The sequence below is a fragment of the Pelobates fuscus genome, chromosome 4 (assembly GCF_036172605.1).
Source record: "Pelobates fuscus isolate aPelFus1 chromosome 4, aPelFus1.pri, whole genome shotgun sequence".
Classification (NCBI taxonomy): domain Eukaryota; kingdom Metazoa; phylum Chordata; class Amphibia; order Anura; family Pelobatidae; genus Pelobates; species Pelobates fuscus.
Window position 1 is genome coordinate 294,492,211 of NC_086320.1, and position 18,377 is coordinate 294,510,587.

An 18,377-nucleotide genomic window follows, 5' to 3' on the forward strand; every position below is an offset into this window, starting at 1 on the left:
CATCATGTTGGAGACAGGTGGTGTTACACTCTGGAGCAAGCGAGCATAGTCCTGTTCGAGCTCACAGGTTAACAAGGTAGGACAAATCCTGCTGTAATTCTGCCACCAATATAAGCCCCAAGCTGACTTCCCGCTTGTCTCGGATGCACCCGTAGTGGGTACTGTCCAGATTTTCAAACCCCAGGGGATCCTCAAAAGCCTCCCACAACAGCCCAGGCCCAACATAGTCCTTTCCTGTGGGGAGCTGGTAGGGGAGTAGCCCTGGGTAGAGGTGGCCTGCATGCCACCGTAAGGCCTGGTATGATTCGTCTAACCATACCTTGATTTGGACCAACCGCTCAAGTTCTCTTACCCACTCCTCCAGGGGCTGCTCTCCCAGAAACGGGCATCTGCAGGTTGAATTGGTCCCATCGGCATTGGTTAGAATTTGGGAAAATTTCTCATAGGACCCCCACCCAGAGTTCAGTTTGGAGCGTCACCCTCCATTCTGTCTCCTTTTGTGTGGAGAAAGGGTAATCCAAACTGTGCAGCACCTCCTGTAACTGCTGCTGAAGCTGGGCGTCGATGCTGCATACTTTTCTCGGTACTTGCCTCCCATCTCTGAAGTAGTGCTGGTTTCCAATGGCTAGGAAGCCATCCCACCACTGGCAACCAATGTGACGGAGCTCCTTGTACCCCAGCTAGGTACCTCTGCCAAGGACCGCTTCCTAGCTGAAACAAAGGATAAACTTCAGAACTTCTGCCCTCAGTCGCTGTGGCTTGAATAGGGTCCTGGAACCGTTCCCTCCTGGAGTTGAATGGGAAATTCTCCGGGTTATCTGGGGATATAGGACTTGTGGGGGTTCCTTGTAATATTGTGTGTGTTTTGGGGTGTTTAATATTTTGTGCATTGTACCGCTGTGCCTGGGAGATAATTAGTTTAAGCAGAATATACTCAATTATCTCCCAGATACAGAGACTCCGGGGAGGAGTTTGTATTGAATTGTATGGAGACACCCTGCTGGGGGTCTGTGTATAAATTACCTGTACCATGCCCCATTAAATCAGTTCACTCTCAGCATTAAGTCTCGGCTAATGTTTGTAGGGGAAGGCTATACTCACTCCAGAGCTCTAATTACTTGGCAGATATAATCACTATACAGCTATGCTCTCTGTAGGAGAACTTCAATTGGTTCCAGGACCCTATGTCAGGGTGGGAAGCGACAGAGAGACCCCAGCCAAGCTGCGGCGGCTAAGGGCTGAAGTGCTAATGGTGTCCCGGTGATAGCTGGGTAGTGTGTTTGGCGGAGGTACCCAGTCGGGGTTCCAGGTGGACCGCCACAGGTATTATTTAACATTGTATGTGTGGGTAAGTTTGTGATTGTAAGGAGTAAAGAGCAGCACAATATCATAAATACATTTAGTTTAGAAAACAACACAAATGCACTGTGAACATGCCTATAAGTGGTGTTTTTTGGTATATTGAGAAAGAAGTGCAATTTATTACAGCAATGCCTTTCTTGTTCAAGACACACAGTATAATAGACCATATGGTGAAGGTAGGAATTGAGAGAAATACTCTGTCAATTCTTTAGAATTCCCTGTGAATAACCCTGCCAGTGAATATTTTAGAAAAACAAGTTGTTAAAAACAAATTATAAAGAAGAAAAAAAATAACAATATCACTCATAACTGTGGATCACTAAATCCTGATTATGATATTTTTGCATTGTACTGTGCAACAAAAGATAATTTTCTGCCATTACTGGAAACCATGTAATTTAAAGGATGTCTGGATGCTGGAACTAATGGTAAGGCATTGAGTTAAAACTGTTCCTTCTGTCATTTAAAGCTAACTTTTCTGAACTGAATTTCTTGTATGCAACATAAATGTGTCTGTTAATCCTATAAATATTACAGTTGGTTAATTATATCTGATCATATCTTACAACTTTATTACTTGGACATGTTTTATTTGTACATGCTGGAGTTTGTAGAATTCATATGTTGCCTGAGAAAAAAAAACATTAATTGAGCAACAGTTGCAAGAAAAAGTATGTGAACCCTTTGGAATGATATGGATTTCTGCACAAATTGGTCATAACATGTGATCTGATCATCATCTAAGTCACAACAATAGACAATCACAGTCTGCTTAAACTAATAACACACAAAGAATGAAATGTTGCCATGTTTTTATTGAACACACAATGTAAACATTCACAGTGCAGGTGGAAAAAGTATGTGAACCCTTGGATTTAATAACTGGTTAAACGTCCTTTGGCAGCAATAACTTCAACCAAATGTTTCCTGTAGTTGCAGATCAGACGTGCACAACGGTCAGGATTAATTCTTGACCATTCCTCTTTACAGAACTGTTTCAGTTCAGCAATATTCTTGGGATGTCTGGTGTGAATCGCTTTCTTGAGGTCATGCCACAGCATCTCAATCGGGTTGAGGTCAGGAATTCAGAAGGCGTATTTTCTTCTGTTTAAGCCATTCTGTTGTTGATTTACTTCTATGCTTTGGGTCATTGTCCTGTTGCAACACCCATCTTCTGTTGAGCTTCAGCTGGTAGACAGATAGCATTAAGTTCTCCTGCAAAATGACTTGATAAACTTGGGAATTCATTTTTCCTTCGATGATAGCAATCCGTCCAGGCCCTGACGCAGCAAAGCAGCCCCAAACCATGATGCCCCCACCACCATACTTCACACTTTGATAAAGACCTGGAGGTCGAAACGCATTAGTGCTGTGGACGTTTTATTTCTCATGTTATTTTAGCTTATTTTTGTTTCCTGTATTTTATCCAGTAAAGTTTTAATTTACCTTTACCAAATTGGAAATTATTGAGAGTCTGGAAAGAAGTTATCCTGGTGGGGAGTCTGAAAGCCAGAATAAGCTTATTATTCACCTGCTACTGAAGTCAGAGCCAGCTTTATGTGGCTCTGCATATTGTGAGTGACCCATTACCCTTAACTGATTAATGTTCCTTACATAACAGTATTACACTATGTATGTGTTTTTATTGTAGGAAAATCAGGAGGTTTTCCACTCATTGTACTAAGTATTCAGGATTTGTGTATATTTTCTTTGCACCCCCCTTATACCTTTCTCTTTCACTATACTTCACAGTTGGGATGAGGTTTTGATGTTGGTGTGCTGTGCCTCTTATTCGCCACACATAGTGTTGTGTGTTTCTTCCAAACAACTCAACTTTGGTTTCATCTGTCCACAGAATATATTGCCAGTACTGCTGTGGAACATCCAGGTGCTCTTGTGCAAACTGTAAACGTGCAGCAATGTTTTGTTTGGACAGCAGTGGCTTCCTCTGTGGTATCCTCCCATGAAATCCATTCTTGTTTTGTGTTTTACGTATTGTAGATTCGCTAACAGGGATGTTAGCATTTGCCAGTGACTTTTGTAAGTCTTTAGCTGACACTCTAGGATTTTTCTTCACCTCATTGAGCAGTCTGCGCTGTGCTCTTGCAGTCATCTTTACAGGACGGCCACTCCTAGGGAGAGTAGCAGCAGTGCTGAACTTTCTCCATTTATAGACAATTTGTCTTACCTTGGACTGATGTACAGCAAGGCTTTTGGGGATACTTTTATAACCCTTTCCAGCTTTATGCAAGTCAACAATTCTTAATCGTAGGTCTTCTGAGAGCTCTTTTGTGCAAGGCATCATTCACATCAGGCAATGCTTCTTGTGAAAAGCAAACCCAGAACTGGTGTGTGTTTTTATAGGGCAGGGCAGCTGTAACCAACACCTCCAATCTCATCTCATTGATTGGACTCCAGTTGGCTGACATCTCACTCCAATTAGCTCTTGGAGATGTCATTAGTCTAGGGGTTCACATACTTTTTCCACCTGCACTGTGAATGTTTACATGGTGTGTTCAATAAAAACATGGCAACATTTCATTCTTTGTGTGTTATTAGTTTAAGTAGACTGTGATTGTCTATTGTTGTGACTTAGATGATGACCAGATCAGATTTTATGACCAATTTGTGCAGAAATCCATATCATTCCAAAGGGTTCACATACTTTTCTTGCAACTGAATGTGCAATGCTGCCTTGATCAGTTAACTGAGATTTCTTCTCCAACATATGAATGTTTCATACTCCAGATCAGCACTTTTCAAGTAATGCCGATCAAGTAATGCCCATAAACATTTGTTCAGGATAATACATTGGATCTGGCAACCTTAATTACAAGTGTCCCAGATTCTAATTTGAGAGCCTACCTTTTGTCACTGTAAACACAGGGATTTCAAACTCAGGCTCCCCAGATCTGATGGCCTTCAAATCCCAGAATTGTTTGAATGAGGATAAGCAGAGAATCATGAAAGATGCAGTTAAGCAACATCTAAAGGACTGGAATTTAAGATGAACCTTCTAGGACAGTGTTTCCCAAACCAATCCTCAAGACCCACCAACAGTCCAGATTTTAGCAGTATCTCCATTGGAGTAAAACAGGTAAATACATATCCCGGATTATTGGTGGATTGTTCTAGGATGTTCCTCCTAAATGTTGCTACTATTGCATATGGGAGGGTTAAAATCTAAATATTTGCATGTGTACTTTAAAATCCCTCTGGATTGGTGTCAGGCATAAAAAAATGTCAGGGGTACTCCAAAGGTAGTTCCCCAGATGTTGTACAGGTGATACTCGAAAAATTTGAATATTGTGCAAAAGTTCATTTATTTCAGTAATGCAACGTAAAAAGGGAAACTAATATATGAGATAGATGCACTACATGCAAAGCAAGATAGTTCAAGTTTTGATTTGTCATAAGTGCGATGATTATGGCTTACAGCTCATGAAAACCCCAAATCCACAATCTCAGTAATTTAGTATATTACATGCAATCAATAAAACAAGGAGTGCACATCGAACAATATCGGACCTCTGAAAAGTATACGCATGCATTTGGACTCAGTACTTGGTTTAGGCCCCTTTTGCAGCAATTACTGCCTCAATGCAGCGTGGCATGGAAGCTATCAGCCTGTGGCACTGCTGAGGTGTTATGGAAGACCAGGATGCTTCAATAGCGGCCTTCAGCTCTTCTGCATTGTTCGGTCTCATGTCTCTCATCTTTCTCTTGGCAATGCCCCATAGATTCTCTATGGGGTTCAAGTCAGGCGAGTTTGCTGGCCAAATCAAGCACAGTAATCCCACGGTCATTGAACCAGGCTTTGGTGCTTTGGGCAGTGTGGGCAGGAAAATGAAGTTAGCATCCCCATAAAGATTGTTTGCAGAAGGAAGCATGAAGTGCTCCAAAATCTCCTGGTAGACGGCTGCGTTGACCCTGGACTTAATGAAGCACAGTGGAACCACACTAGCAGATGACATGGCTCCCCAAATCAACACAGACTGTGAAAACTTCACACTGGACTTCTTGCAGTGTTTGCCTCTCCATTCTTCCTCCAGACTCTGGGTCCTTGGTTCCAAATGAGATGCAAAAGTTGCTCTCATCAGAAAAGAGGGCTTTGGACCACCGAGCAACAGACCAGGTCTGTTTTACTTTAGCCCAGGTAAGACGCTTCTGATGTTGTTTGTTGTTCAGGAACAGCTTGACCAGAGGAATACAATATCTGAAGCCCATGTCCAGGGTCCATCTGTGTGTGGTGGCTCTTGATGCACTGACTCCAGCCTCAGTCCACTCCTTGTGAAAATCCCCAACACATTTGAATGGCCTTTTTCTGACAATCCTCTCCAGGCTGCGGTCATCCCTGCTGCTTGTGCACCTTTTTCTTCCACACTTTTCCTTTCCACATAACTTTCTATTAATGTGCTTTGATACAGCACTTTGGGTACATCCATCTTCCTTCGCAATTGCCTTTTGAGGCTTTCCCTCCTTATGGAGGGTGTCAATGATGGTTTTCTGTACAACTGTCAGGTCAGCAGTCTTCCCCATGATTGTGATTCCTACTGAACCAGAATGAGAGACCATTTAAAGGCTCAGAAACCCTTTGCAGGTGTTATGGCTTACTTTGCTGATTAGAGTGGGACACTGTGAGCATAGAATATTGCACCTTTTCACAATATTCGAATTTACTGAGATTATGGATTTGGGGTTTTCATGAGCTGTAAGCCATAATCATTGCACTTATGACAAATCACGGCTTGAACTATCTTGCTTTGCATGTAATGCGTCCATCTCATATATTAGTTTCCCCCTTTACATTGCATTACTGAAATAAATTAACTTTTGCACGATATTCTGATTTTTCGAGTATCACCTGTATTACTACAACTCCCTTGATGCTTTGCCTGCATTTAGAATGCTTTCAGAATAAGAAATCATCGTGGAAGCTGTAGTTTTTACACATCTGGGGATCTACCTAGTGATCTACCTAGTGGAGCGTTATGTCATCCCAGTTTTAATTGATGAAATACTTGAAGTAAGATATAAATAATTTATGCTAATATTGACACAATACATTGCACACATGTTCAGGCCCGGACTGGCCATCGGGCACACCAGGCAAATGCCCGGTGGGCCGCGGTGGCCATGGGCCGAGGCCGGCAGGGGAGGTCCCAGGACCTCCCCTGCCGGTCTTTGCAGGGCCGGCACTATCCGAGCGCCGGCCCCGCTGTTTGCCACGACGGGCCGGTGGGGAGATCTCCCTCACCGGTCCACTTTCATAGACCTGCGGCTGGGGAGGAAGGGAGGGAGAGGACCCGGCGGAGCTCTATCTTGCAGCTCCGCCGGGTTCCTCTCGCGAGATCCGGCGCATTGCCATGGCAACGACCGGATCTCGCGAGAGTGAACTCTAGCCCGCAGGCTAGAGTTCACTCACCACGAGGACCACCAGGGATGATGTCACCGTTCAGGTCCCCCTCTCTCACTCACCAGCGTGCCGGTCCCCCCCTCCCACTCTAAAGGTAAGAAGGGAGGGGGGGGGACATAATGCCTACTTAGAATTATTTATTTATTTACACACAACACTCTCACACACATCACCCTCAGCACCCACACACATCATCCACAGCACTATCACCCTCAGCACTCACACACATCATCCACAGCACTATCACCCTCAGCACTCTCACACACATCACCCTCAGCACTCACACACATCATCCACAGCACTATCACCCTCAGCACTCTCACACACATCACCCTCAGCACTCTCACACACATCATCCTCAGCACTCACACACATCATCCACAGCACTATCACCCTCAGCACTCTCACACACACCATCCACAGCACTATCACCCTCAGCACTCTCACGCACATCATCCACAGCACTATCACCCTCAGCACTCTCACACACATCACCCGCAGCACTATCGCACACATCATCCACAGCACTATCGCACACATCATCCACAGCACTATCACCCTCAGCACTCTCACACACATCATCCACAGCACTATCACACTCGGCACTCTCACACACAGCACCCTCACACACATCACCCTCAGTACTCACATACATCATCCACAGCACTATCACACTCAGCACTCACACACACATCACACTCAGCACTATCACACTCGGCACTCTCTCACACACATCAAACTCAGCACTATCACAAAACACATCACACACAGCACTCTTACACATCATCCACAGCACTATCACACTCGGCACTCTCACACACATCACCCTCAGTACTCACACACATTATCCACAGCACTATCACACTCAGCACTCTCACTCACATCGCACTCACACACACATCACAATCAGCATTATCACAAAACACATCATACACAGCACCCTCACACCTCACACACAGCATCCATCATACACACATGCTGCACCCCTCACATACACACAGAACCTCCCCAACACACTGCACCACACACATACACAATACTTCCAAACATATGTATATATGTGTGTATATATATATATATATATATATATATATATATAAATATGTATATATACACACACACACACACACACACACTACATTCCTGACATACACACTCTGGATCCCCTATACACACACTAGATTCCTTGTAAGCAAACACATACTACACCCCTAAACACACACTCTCTACAAACACTTCATCACCTATACACACACACACACACACTTGCTACATCCCCTATACACACACACACACTTGCTACATCCCCTATACACACATTCTCTACAGCCCCTAGCCACATATGCATTACATTACACCACAAACACAACACGACTATAACCGACCTTCTTTCCTGGCCCTTTTGTCTCCTGGTATCCATTTATAGAGACACCAGAGACAAGTTGCAAGGAAACACAGTGCAAGCATGTTATTAAAGGGTTTTTTTCTCATGCTAGAGCTCTTTAGCAGAGCTCTGTGCATGGTCTGCCCTGGCCTGCACTTTGAGAGGGGGCGTGTTTGTCGTTAATGATGACAAAACACACTCTCTCTGCCCCGCCCCCTTCTTAGTGGGCCGCTGTGATAAAAAAAATGCCCGGGCCGAATTTTTATCCCAGTCCGGCCCTGCACATGTTGTCAATAAAATCTGGAGTTTATTCACTAAACAGAAAGTTGTGTTGAGTTTACAAATGACATGATACTGTCTTATCATTAATTAGTTCATCACATTTAGTAAACTCACACAATGAACATTCTTTAAATATAAAATAAGAAAATATATGCCTACTACTTATGAGTCCAATTCTGTGCATCAGCGCATGATCACTTCACATTATAAAAAATGCAATGATTACCGTATATACTCGAGTATAAGCCGACCCGAATATAAGCCAAGGCCCCTAATTTTACCCCAAAAAACTGGGAAAACTTATTGACTCGAGTATAAGACTAGGGTGGGAAATGCAGCAGCTACTGGTAAATTTCTAAATAAAATTAGATCCTAAAAAAATTATATTAATTGAATATTTATTTACAGTGTGTGTATATAATGAATGCAGTGTGTGTGTATGAATGCGGTGTGTGTATGAATGCAGTGTGTGTGTATGAATGCAGCGTGTGTATGAATGCAGCGTGTATGAATGCAGTGTGTATGAGTGCAGCATGTGTGTATGAGTGCAGCGTGTGTGTATGAGTGCAGCGTGTGTGTATGAGTGCAGCGTGTGTGTATGAGTGCAGCGTGTGTGTATATGAGTGGTGTGTGTGTATGAATGCAGTGTGTATGAGTGCAGTGTGTGTGTATGAGTGCAGTGTGTGTGTATGAGTGCAGTGTGTGTATATGAGTGCAGTGTGTATGAGTGCAGTGTGTGTGTATATGAGTGCAGTGTGTGTGTATATGAGTGCAGTGTGTGTGCATATGAGTGCTGTGTGTGTGTGTATGAATGCAGTGTGTGTGAGTATGAATGCTGTGTGTGTGTGTGTGTGTGTGTGTGTGTGTGTGTGTGTGTTGCAGAGCCTTGGTGAGGGTGGGCAATTTTATTATTATTTTTTTAATTATTATTTTAATAATTGTTTTTATTATTATTATTTATTATTTTTTTTAATTATAATTTTTTATTATTATTTTATTTAATTATTATTATTTTTTTTTTGTGCCCCCTCTCTGCTTAATACATGGCAGGGAGGCGGGCTCTCACTCCCTGGTGGTCCAGTGGCATTGGCAGTTCAGTGGAGGGGACTGGCAGGAAGCACTTACCTCTCCTGCAGCTCCTGTCAGCTCCCTCCTCCTCCGCGCCGGTCCGTTCAGCACCTCTGTCAGCTCACAGTGTAAGTCTCGCGGCCGCTCTGTGACCCCGCGGCTCTCGCGAGACTTACACTGGAAGCTGACAGAGGTACTGAACGGACCGGCACGGAGGAGGAGGGAGCTGACAGGAGCTGCAGGAGAGGTAAGTAAACGCTCTGCAGCCCCCACAGCCCCCAGTCTGTATTATGGCAATGTAAATTGCCATAATACAGACAATTGACTCAAGTATAAGCCGAGTTGGGGTTTTTCAGCACAAAAAATGTGCTGAAAAACTCAGCTTATATTCGAGTATATACGGTATATTGTATGTAAATTGTAAATATTCTAGTAAAATGTTAGCAATGTAACATACAGCCCACATGGGCAGCCCCATGGGAAATGGAATCCAGTTCAGAAAAACATGCTGATATTTTATCTATTCAATAGTGCCTAGTAATTTCCCAACACAGCCTATGCTCTGTTTTAAATGCAACCGAAAATAAATGTAGTAAAAAAAATTAAAAAACAAAACAAAAAAACAAAGAGGAGATCATTAATTTAAGCACTATGCTGCCTTGCTAGTGTACATTGATGGATTTCCCTCCAGTGCTCTAGGATTTTCCAGCACAATCTGTTAAATTAATTTAGGATGATATCATTCCTGTGGTAAAAAGGAATGAGGTGAGAATCTCATTAGCTCTGTGATGACCAACTCCAGGGCTCTCAGGCATCTGATACTCTCACCTCTGAGCTTGCTAGATGAGATATGAAACCCTAACAAATATTAACCCTTTCATAACTAAGTGCAACTATCATGCAAACAGAATTTGATGGCACTACACACAATATGTGATCGGGCTATTCAGTATGCTATACTTTACATATACTATATAGTAAGTGCTTTCTAAGTTTCATACATACATATATATATAGAGAGAGAGATAGATGGATAGATAGATAGATATGTCTTCTTTAGTCCTTGCACGCAGACTGATCACCTTAGTAAAGTGCCGTGTGCATAGATAGCCATAGCCACAATATATCAATGTAAAAACCAGCTTGCACTCTATTTTTTAGATTAGATCTTTTTGCATATGCTAGCATAACACATGTTGGATTACTTGAGATTTAATGGCTACTTGACTCCTTTTATCCTAATAATGTGCATTCACGAGTTAACCTCAGTTTTTCGCTGGAAATATATGTCACAGGATATTCAACCAGTAAATCCCAAATTACTATCTTCTTAATTCCAGTACTGTTTTTTTTTTTGTTTTTTTTTTTTACTGTGCAAATAAAAGCATTTTACTGCCAGGACCGTAATCTATCCCTTTGAGGTTCTGCAAAAGGACAGAAAATGGTGACATGTTGCCTTCCTCCCACAAGGTATAGTAAACTGTGAAGACCAATATCTGTATACTAACAGCCAAAATGTCATTTTTTATGGGACGTCTCTGAGGATACTCAGCACTGTGCAGAATGTTTTACATAACAGCAGTTTACAAACCAATACAGTACACATAGTATATTTGTACCTACATTATATGCACATTCTGCAGGCATATATATGGAAAGATGTGGGAAAGGTAAGAAATCTTATCCCAACGTTTGTTAAAGAGAAAGGGACTAGCCACTTAATATACCAAAATTATGTACAGAGCTACCATATAAACCTTCATACATAATATATATATAGTTACCTCTAGTAACTGTGTTTGTTTTAGCTGAAAGGAGCAAACTGAATTATTAGCATAGGATTTACCTAAGCAGTTTACCTTGACGTTGGTAGGTGAGCTTACACTTACACATTGATCGCTGCAGTGGTACTAAAAAAGCCTCTGTTATATGAATGTTCATAGGGATTTGGGATGGTGCACCTATATTGTTTTGTTTTGTTTACCGTATTTATTCGAGTATAACGCGCAAAATTTTGTACCGATTTTTAATAGAAAATTAGGGGTGCGCGTTATACTCGAATAAATAGCAGAAGATGGAGGGAGTGGGTGCTCCGATAATACCTCCCAGGACCGCCGGGCTCATTACAAGCCCGGCGGTCCTGGGGGGGCTCTGACGGCCGCGGGTCTCGCGAGATTTACACTGGGGAGCTGGAGGAGCAGCTGGGAGGTGAGTAAACGCTTGCTGCCCGCCCGCCCCCCCAGGACCGCTAGTTAGTTTGATTCACTTAAAAAAAGTCACTGGTTAGTTAATAAGCCCCATGGCTTTGTATTTGCTGTAGATCCACCTATGAATTATAACAGGTTACTTGACATTCTGCAGGAGAGTGCTCAGAACTCCACAATAAGCGAATTTGTTGGATGAGAAAGTTACTTGAAGTGAGTCAGTGTGTGCTGTGTAAGAATTCAGGCATTTTCATGGGTGCTGTAACATCAGAGGGTGGTTTCAAGCCACACACTGCCATCGGACCACCCACTCCCTCCCTCTTCTGCTGGGCTAATATTTATTCGAGTATAACGAGCACCCCTAATTTTCAATAAAAAATCGGTACAACATTTTATACCGATTTTTAATCGAAAATTAGGAGTGCGCGTTATACACGTGTGCGCGTTATACTCGAATAAATACGGTATATATATTTATATATATATATGAAATGAAGAATACTAAAGCCACTGCTGCCATCCAAAAGTGGTGGGAGTTGAAGTCTTATTGTTAATAGATGATTGTAATGTGGTACATGTAATAAGGACGGAATAATGTTTTGAACCTTCAGTATATAAAATACAAAAAACTAGAACAATATGCACAAATACAAATACTGTCGGGGTGAGCATTTTGCCTCATTTTAAAAAAAATGTTCCACATAATGACAGTAAATCATAATACTAAAATAATAATAATAATTACAAAAGTAGAAAACACTGTGACAATGTCATATTCAGTAACGTTAATATACACACACACAACTGTATAATCATGCCTAATATATTTACTTTCCTTTGTTGGATATTGTATATAGTACTAAATTATTTGGATTTACATTAAGTTCATCTTGGCTAAATATTATAATGTTGCTGGATTATGTCATATATATTAAATTATTCTCATTCTGTATGCTATTGGTTTAAAAGTGCTAGAGGCACAATACCTCACATAAAAGTCAAATGTTCTAGAATTCTGACATATTTACCTAAAAATAGTTCACTTCGACTGTTCCACTGACAAAAATGTTATTGTGACAGGTTTGTGTTATATAAGACATCCACAATCTTATTTCATGCAAGGCGTGGGTCTCTGGTGGCTCAACTCTTAAATGCAGCTTGCTATAAATTTAAATTAAAGCTTCTGCAAAAGTAAAAGTCATAAAAATAGATCAAGTTGTAGTTTTATTTAGCAGGGAAAGAAAGCCCACGTCACATCACTAATTGACAGGCAAGAGCAATAAAAGAAGATTAATATTATTGTATGTAACAATGTAGAGCAGGCTCCGACTCGGCCTAAATTTGTTCCGAATGACACCTGGATTAAAAGTCAATGGTTGAATAAAATCCATGGGACCTGGAAACATGTTGCCCTTGAGGGGCCTGTTACTGGTTCACCCCGTAACCCCCACCCATGGGCATTGAGTGGGAAAGAAAGTAAATAATAGTGGTTGCACAGGTCACTGTTGGCCCACTGCCCCACCCGTGGGTAGCAGGTTGGGACTATATCATAAAAAATGGGGGCATTTAATATAATAACCAGGGGGACATCCCACTCTACCCTCTCGCAGTCCTCACCAATGATTGGTGGGTGGGGGCTCTAAAATATGACCAGTAGATATAAAACTGTTCTCATAAACCCTCTAATTTTAATCCATCCCCTCAATGCATCCATCATATTGATAAACATTTGGTTGTATTGACCCAACCAAATAGAATTGGGCTTAGTAAATATGAAATTGCCATTTTGGTCGTATCCAGACAAGAGCCAGTATTCAGTGACTAACCATGTAAAGTGAGTATTGCTGGGGATTCAAAGTGAATTCAAAGCAGATTTCAAACGTAAGGCTAAAATAGTCCAAATGTAAACAGAATTCTTTCAGGTTATTTTAATCCACCTATTTTAGCCTTAATTTTGCAACGCAATTGTGATTTCTGCCAAATGTAACTTTAGTGAATAATCCTGTGTAGTTTCCAAATGATGGTTTCTTCATTGACATGAATTATCACAACACTTAAAGCATATATGGTTTAATAATTGTGGGGGAAATTAGAGTTCTGTATGCCAATAAATCATTGACAAATGAGAGAGCATTTTTTTAAATTTTGATTTAAAAATAATAAAGTTTGTGTATCCACGAGAGAACTACAGTGCTGCTGTATAATAATTATTATTTTAAATAATCTGCATGGAGCCCTGATTTCAGTACAATATTACCACTAATTGTATTAAGTAGTAACAGAAGATCTTGAACATTTACAAGAAATCTGTGTGGAATATGAACATCTAATAAAAATTAGTGGATATGCCATTGTAACACTATGTCCAAAATGAATGGCTGTTGGGGGGAAATCATTAACCTGGCAATTGTGGAGAATTGACAATGGAATTATAAGCTTTAGGCCAAAAGTAAAGAGCTGGAAGAATAATTAAGTTGGAGAATTGTACCAAATTAGCTTTGTGACCTAAAATATGCAAATCTACAAAACCGTACAATTGATGAACATGATCTGGCATGTAAAATGTTGTATTTCTTTGCTGTGCAATTGGTAGTCACAATTGTCACAACAGGAAGGAAAGTAATTGACTGCCTTCCTGAATCTGTCGCCCGAGTGTTAAAGGTGTTATGATCCACACCAAATGTTTGCATTTTTTTTAATATATATTTTTTTGTCATAATTTATTAAATCTGTCAGGTCAACCGTAATTTTCTAACACTTTCTTGCTAATGCAAGGGTTTATCAATCTTTGCATAATTTATTTTCAACAGAAAAGTGTTCTGTTTCACTTATCTTTTCTCTGCCACTCTCAGTCTGTCTTTTCTAAAAAAAATTCTGGGAACTATAACAGAGTTTGGGAAGATAAAAGCCAACACTTTTTAGACCTGATTTAGGACAATTTTATAAATAAAAAAACAGACTGGAGACCAAAAATAAAAGCCACTTTTTATAACACTCTGCTAGATCTCACTCAATGACTCAGAATGCTAGACTGAGAACTTTTTCAGTGGTTTTAGCTACCTTTTAACATTTAATCTATAGTTTAAAATATGTATTTTTGTGGTGCACTTAAAAAAAAAAATCAGCTCTCTACAACCTAATCTATTTAATGTTCTGATAATTAGTAGGACTCAACTATTATAATATAACTAAAGTACAAGGCAGAGATGCACATTATCTTGAATATAAGAGGCTACATTTAGCAAGAGTAGTAATGTTCAGAGGAACCGTGAAGTTTTAATCATAGCAACCTTCTATTACAGTATTTCATTTTAGAAGAACATTTCTATAGCAACCATGCCCTGCTAGCATTTGCTGCACAGTTTCTATGCTTCAAGATAATTTAGTGTCACTTTACCTTTCTGATATTTATCAGGAATTAAACACAATAAAATTTATGCCAGAACTTCTGGTACCGCAAGTAATTTCCACATCATAAAATGTCACCTTGTTTTATGCTTTAAATTTCATGATTAAAAGAAGCAGTTACTTAAGATTTATTCATATTTATGAATAAACATAATGGCAATTCAATTTTTTTTATTTTTTTTAATATTAGCCACTTAAATAGCCTAATTACACACACACACACACACACACACACACACACACACACACATATATATATATATATATATATAAAAGTAAACATCAAAATAATATAAAATGAAAATATTTAAAGAAACGCCTTGTGTTTTCTACAAATCCCTAGATTTGCATTTTTTTTAATTGATCACTTACCAAGCCTATCAATCAAATCTAATGATCTCACAAAATTATTTGTATTGCACGATACCCCTCGCGCCTAGTAATCTCTCTATCCTAGAAGTTTGTGGTGTAACTGTGTAGCAGCAAATGTCCAACTCTGAATTATGATGATCTGGTTATGTTGTGTTAAACTGGGCCGGACTGGGAACAAAAAGCAGCCCTTGAAAGAAATTCTATACCAGCCCAATAATGTGTACAGCTAAAGAAATGAAAAAAAAAAAAATAGCCTATCATTGAAAACCATCACTCCAAAATGAAAGAAAGTAGTCTTAGGGCTTCAAAATAAACAAAAGAGTGGATTTACTTTAAGGAGACGTGCATTTGCATATAATGAATGTTTCAATTCAACTACCTTGCCATATTAAGAAAAGTTTGGTTATGGGACTGAAATGTTGAATGCATTTTTCTACACAGCTGTAAAAAAAATAAAGTTATGTTATTTATTTTGAAGTCCTATGAGTGTGCTCTTCACTTAGGAAAGCATTGGAAGACTGGTTCGTATACCTGGCAAAATGCTGCCGCAATCAACATCTCCTCATAGAGATGCATTGAATCAATGCATCTCTATGAGAAGCGTTCAGCGCCTCAATTCAGAGTGTGGAGTCGCTGAACGTAGGTGCTGCTTACTGCACAGCACTTGCCTAGGAAACATGTCTAGTGGATTTCTGAATGACTACTACTAGATGCTGCTAGGCAGCAATGTAAACAGTGCCATTTATATGAAAAGGCAGTGTTTACAGTGCTCAGCATTCAGGGACAGGCTATAGACACTAGAAACACTACATTATACTGTAGTGATTCCCGTGACTATAGTGTCCCTTTAATAAGATGTCTTATCCCCTCTTTTGATTGTCTTACATGCTTTAGTGTTTATCTCCTATTGTTCCCAATTGTGTGTCTTACACCCCTCTTGTGCATCTCTTACAACCCCTCTTTGTGTATCTTTTACTTCCTCCCAGCCGTTTTGTGTGTATCTTTTTCACCTACTTCAGCCCCTCAGGGTATCTCTTTCTGAAAGCCCCTTTTGTGTGTCTCATTCACCCTTCGGGAATCCAAAGTTAATTTAAAATTTAAGGCCAAAATAGCTGAACTAGTAACATTCTCGCTTTGCAACAAGTTTGGCAAATTTGGCCTTTGAATTTCTAACATTTTCATGGTAAAAAACCATGTACGTATGTGCTAGGGAAGGCTAGGGAAATAAATGTTCTTTATTTCCTACAGCAATGTGTTAAATTGTGCTCTAGGCATTGTGGAATGGATGGTGACATGTGTAAGTGGTGTGTTAATGATGTAATATGCATTACTGCGGACAGGTTGGAGTAGTCGGAACAAAAGAGCCATCAGTTCAACAAGCAATGAGCTGATATTGTTTGCAGGCAGTCATCTAGCCATTTACACATTCACAGTGAATCAGAAACTGTCTCTGCCTATGTGAAGGGAGCAGGACCACTTGAATTACTGGTAGGTTAACTTGGCGTGAATGCATCCCAGTCTGCCTGTCAATTTAGCAGGCCAGCCCACTGAGGGTAGACCATGCAGAGTGGCATTGTTTCAGTGCTCTCTGCAAGTTGCAAGTGCCCTAAATGTAAGCATGAACTTCTAATGATGCACTTGCTCTAAATTGTTTTGGGGGAATTTCCTAGTGTCCACCATAAGCGGAACACCAGGGGACAAAGTGAGGATGACCAGACAGTTCCTGGAAACCTGGAATGTCCCGCTGAAATTGGGACACTTGGGAGGCCTACATTTACACTGCACTTTCTATTGATGTTCTCTGATGTAACAGGACATGATTTGGGACTATCAGAAGTTATGGCTTTAGTTAATCATTAAAACTGATCCCACAGTGAAATAGATTAAATAGAATTGAAGAATAAATCACTTTCAATAAAGAGAGAAGTATTAGGCCAATATAGTATAATTGGATATTGAAGGGAAACACATTGACGGATAATGTAAGATAATACTGCTTTACTTGAAGATTAGCAGATACCTGAAATAGTGTTACAGTGGAGCGAATACAGATTTACGTATTAAAGGTATTCAAAAATACCATATATGCAGATTTCACATTTTTTAGTAACCACTTAGGGGTAAAATCAGAAAATACTTTTTTATTTATACATTTAGTTAAAATTAGGCTACATCAGAACGTATCACAAATAAAGTGATGCAGTGTCATGTTTGCATGGTATGTACACTTTAACTATAACATGTTACTGCCTGACACATTTTTTTATACAACAGGGAACACATACATTTTAAATGCAATAATGAATATTGCTTGCTATTAGGTCTCACTTGTTTTGACGCTGTATTTGATGGCATTACGACAGAGCTGCAACAGTTTCTGATGGGATTCTCCATTTTCTTTTAAATTAAGGTCCAGTATCTTCTTAAGTTGTTCAGGCTCCTGCCACTCACAAACCTAAAATAAAAGCAGCACATAGATGTCAGAACATTATCATTATATATATGTTTTGTATGCTGAATTGATCCTGATGAAAGCCACAGGAGTGGCTGAAACGTTGATGACAGCAATCATGTTTTAAACAAATTGGAATAAAGAAGAATTGTTTTAATCTAACAACAGACCGTGAGTGCAAGCCTTCATTTATTATAATTTATAGTATTTTTTGGCTATGGCTGTAATGCACCCGGCATTTTTTGATTTTTTGAGTGTGTGTGCTGGGTACTATTGGAAATTATATATATATATATATATATATATATATATATATATATATATATATGAAACCAAGAGGCCAATTCATACAACATACAACAAACCAAGGGCTAATTCATACAACTTACAAGATCCAGCGCACTCATTCATTCACTAAACGACAATTTC

The 18,377-nt window shown here is 40.0% G+C and overlaps 1 protein-coding gene across 1 annotated transcript in view; it reads right to left on the reverse strand.

Annotated features, from left to right (window-relative positions):
* The window catches only part of GADL1 (glutamate decarboxylase like 1), a 270,173-nt gene that overhangs the window by 198,525 nt on the left and 53,271 nt on the right, over window positions 1-18,377 (reverse strand). The window contains exon 3 of the mRNA XM_063452215.1: window positions 17,825-17,951. Within this exon, the coding sequence (XP_063308285.1) occupies window positions 17,825-17,951 (127 nt within the window). The remainder of the gene's footprint in view (window positions 1-17,824; window positions 17,952-18,377) is intronic.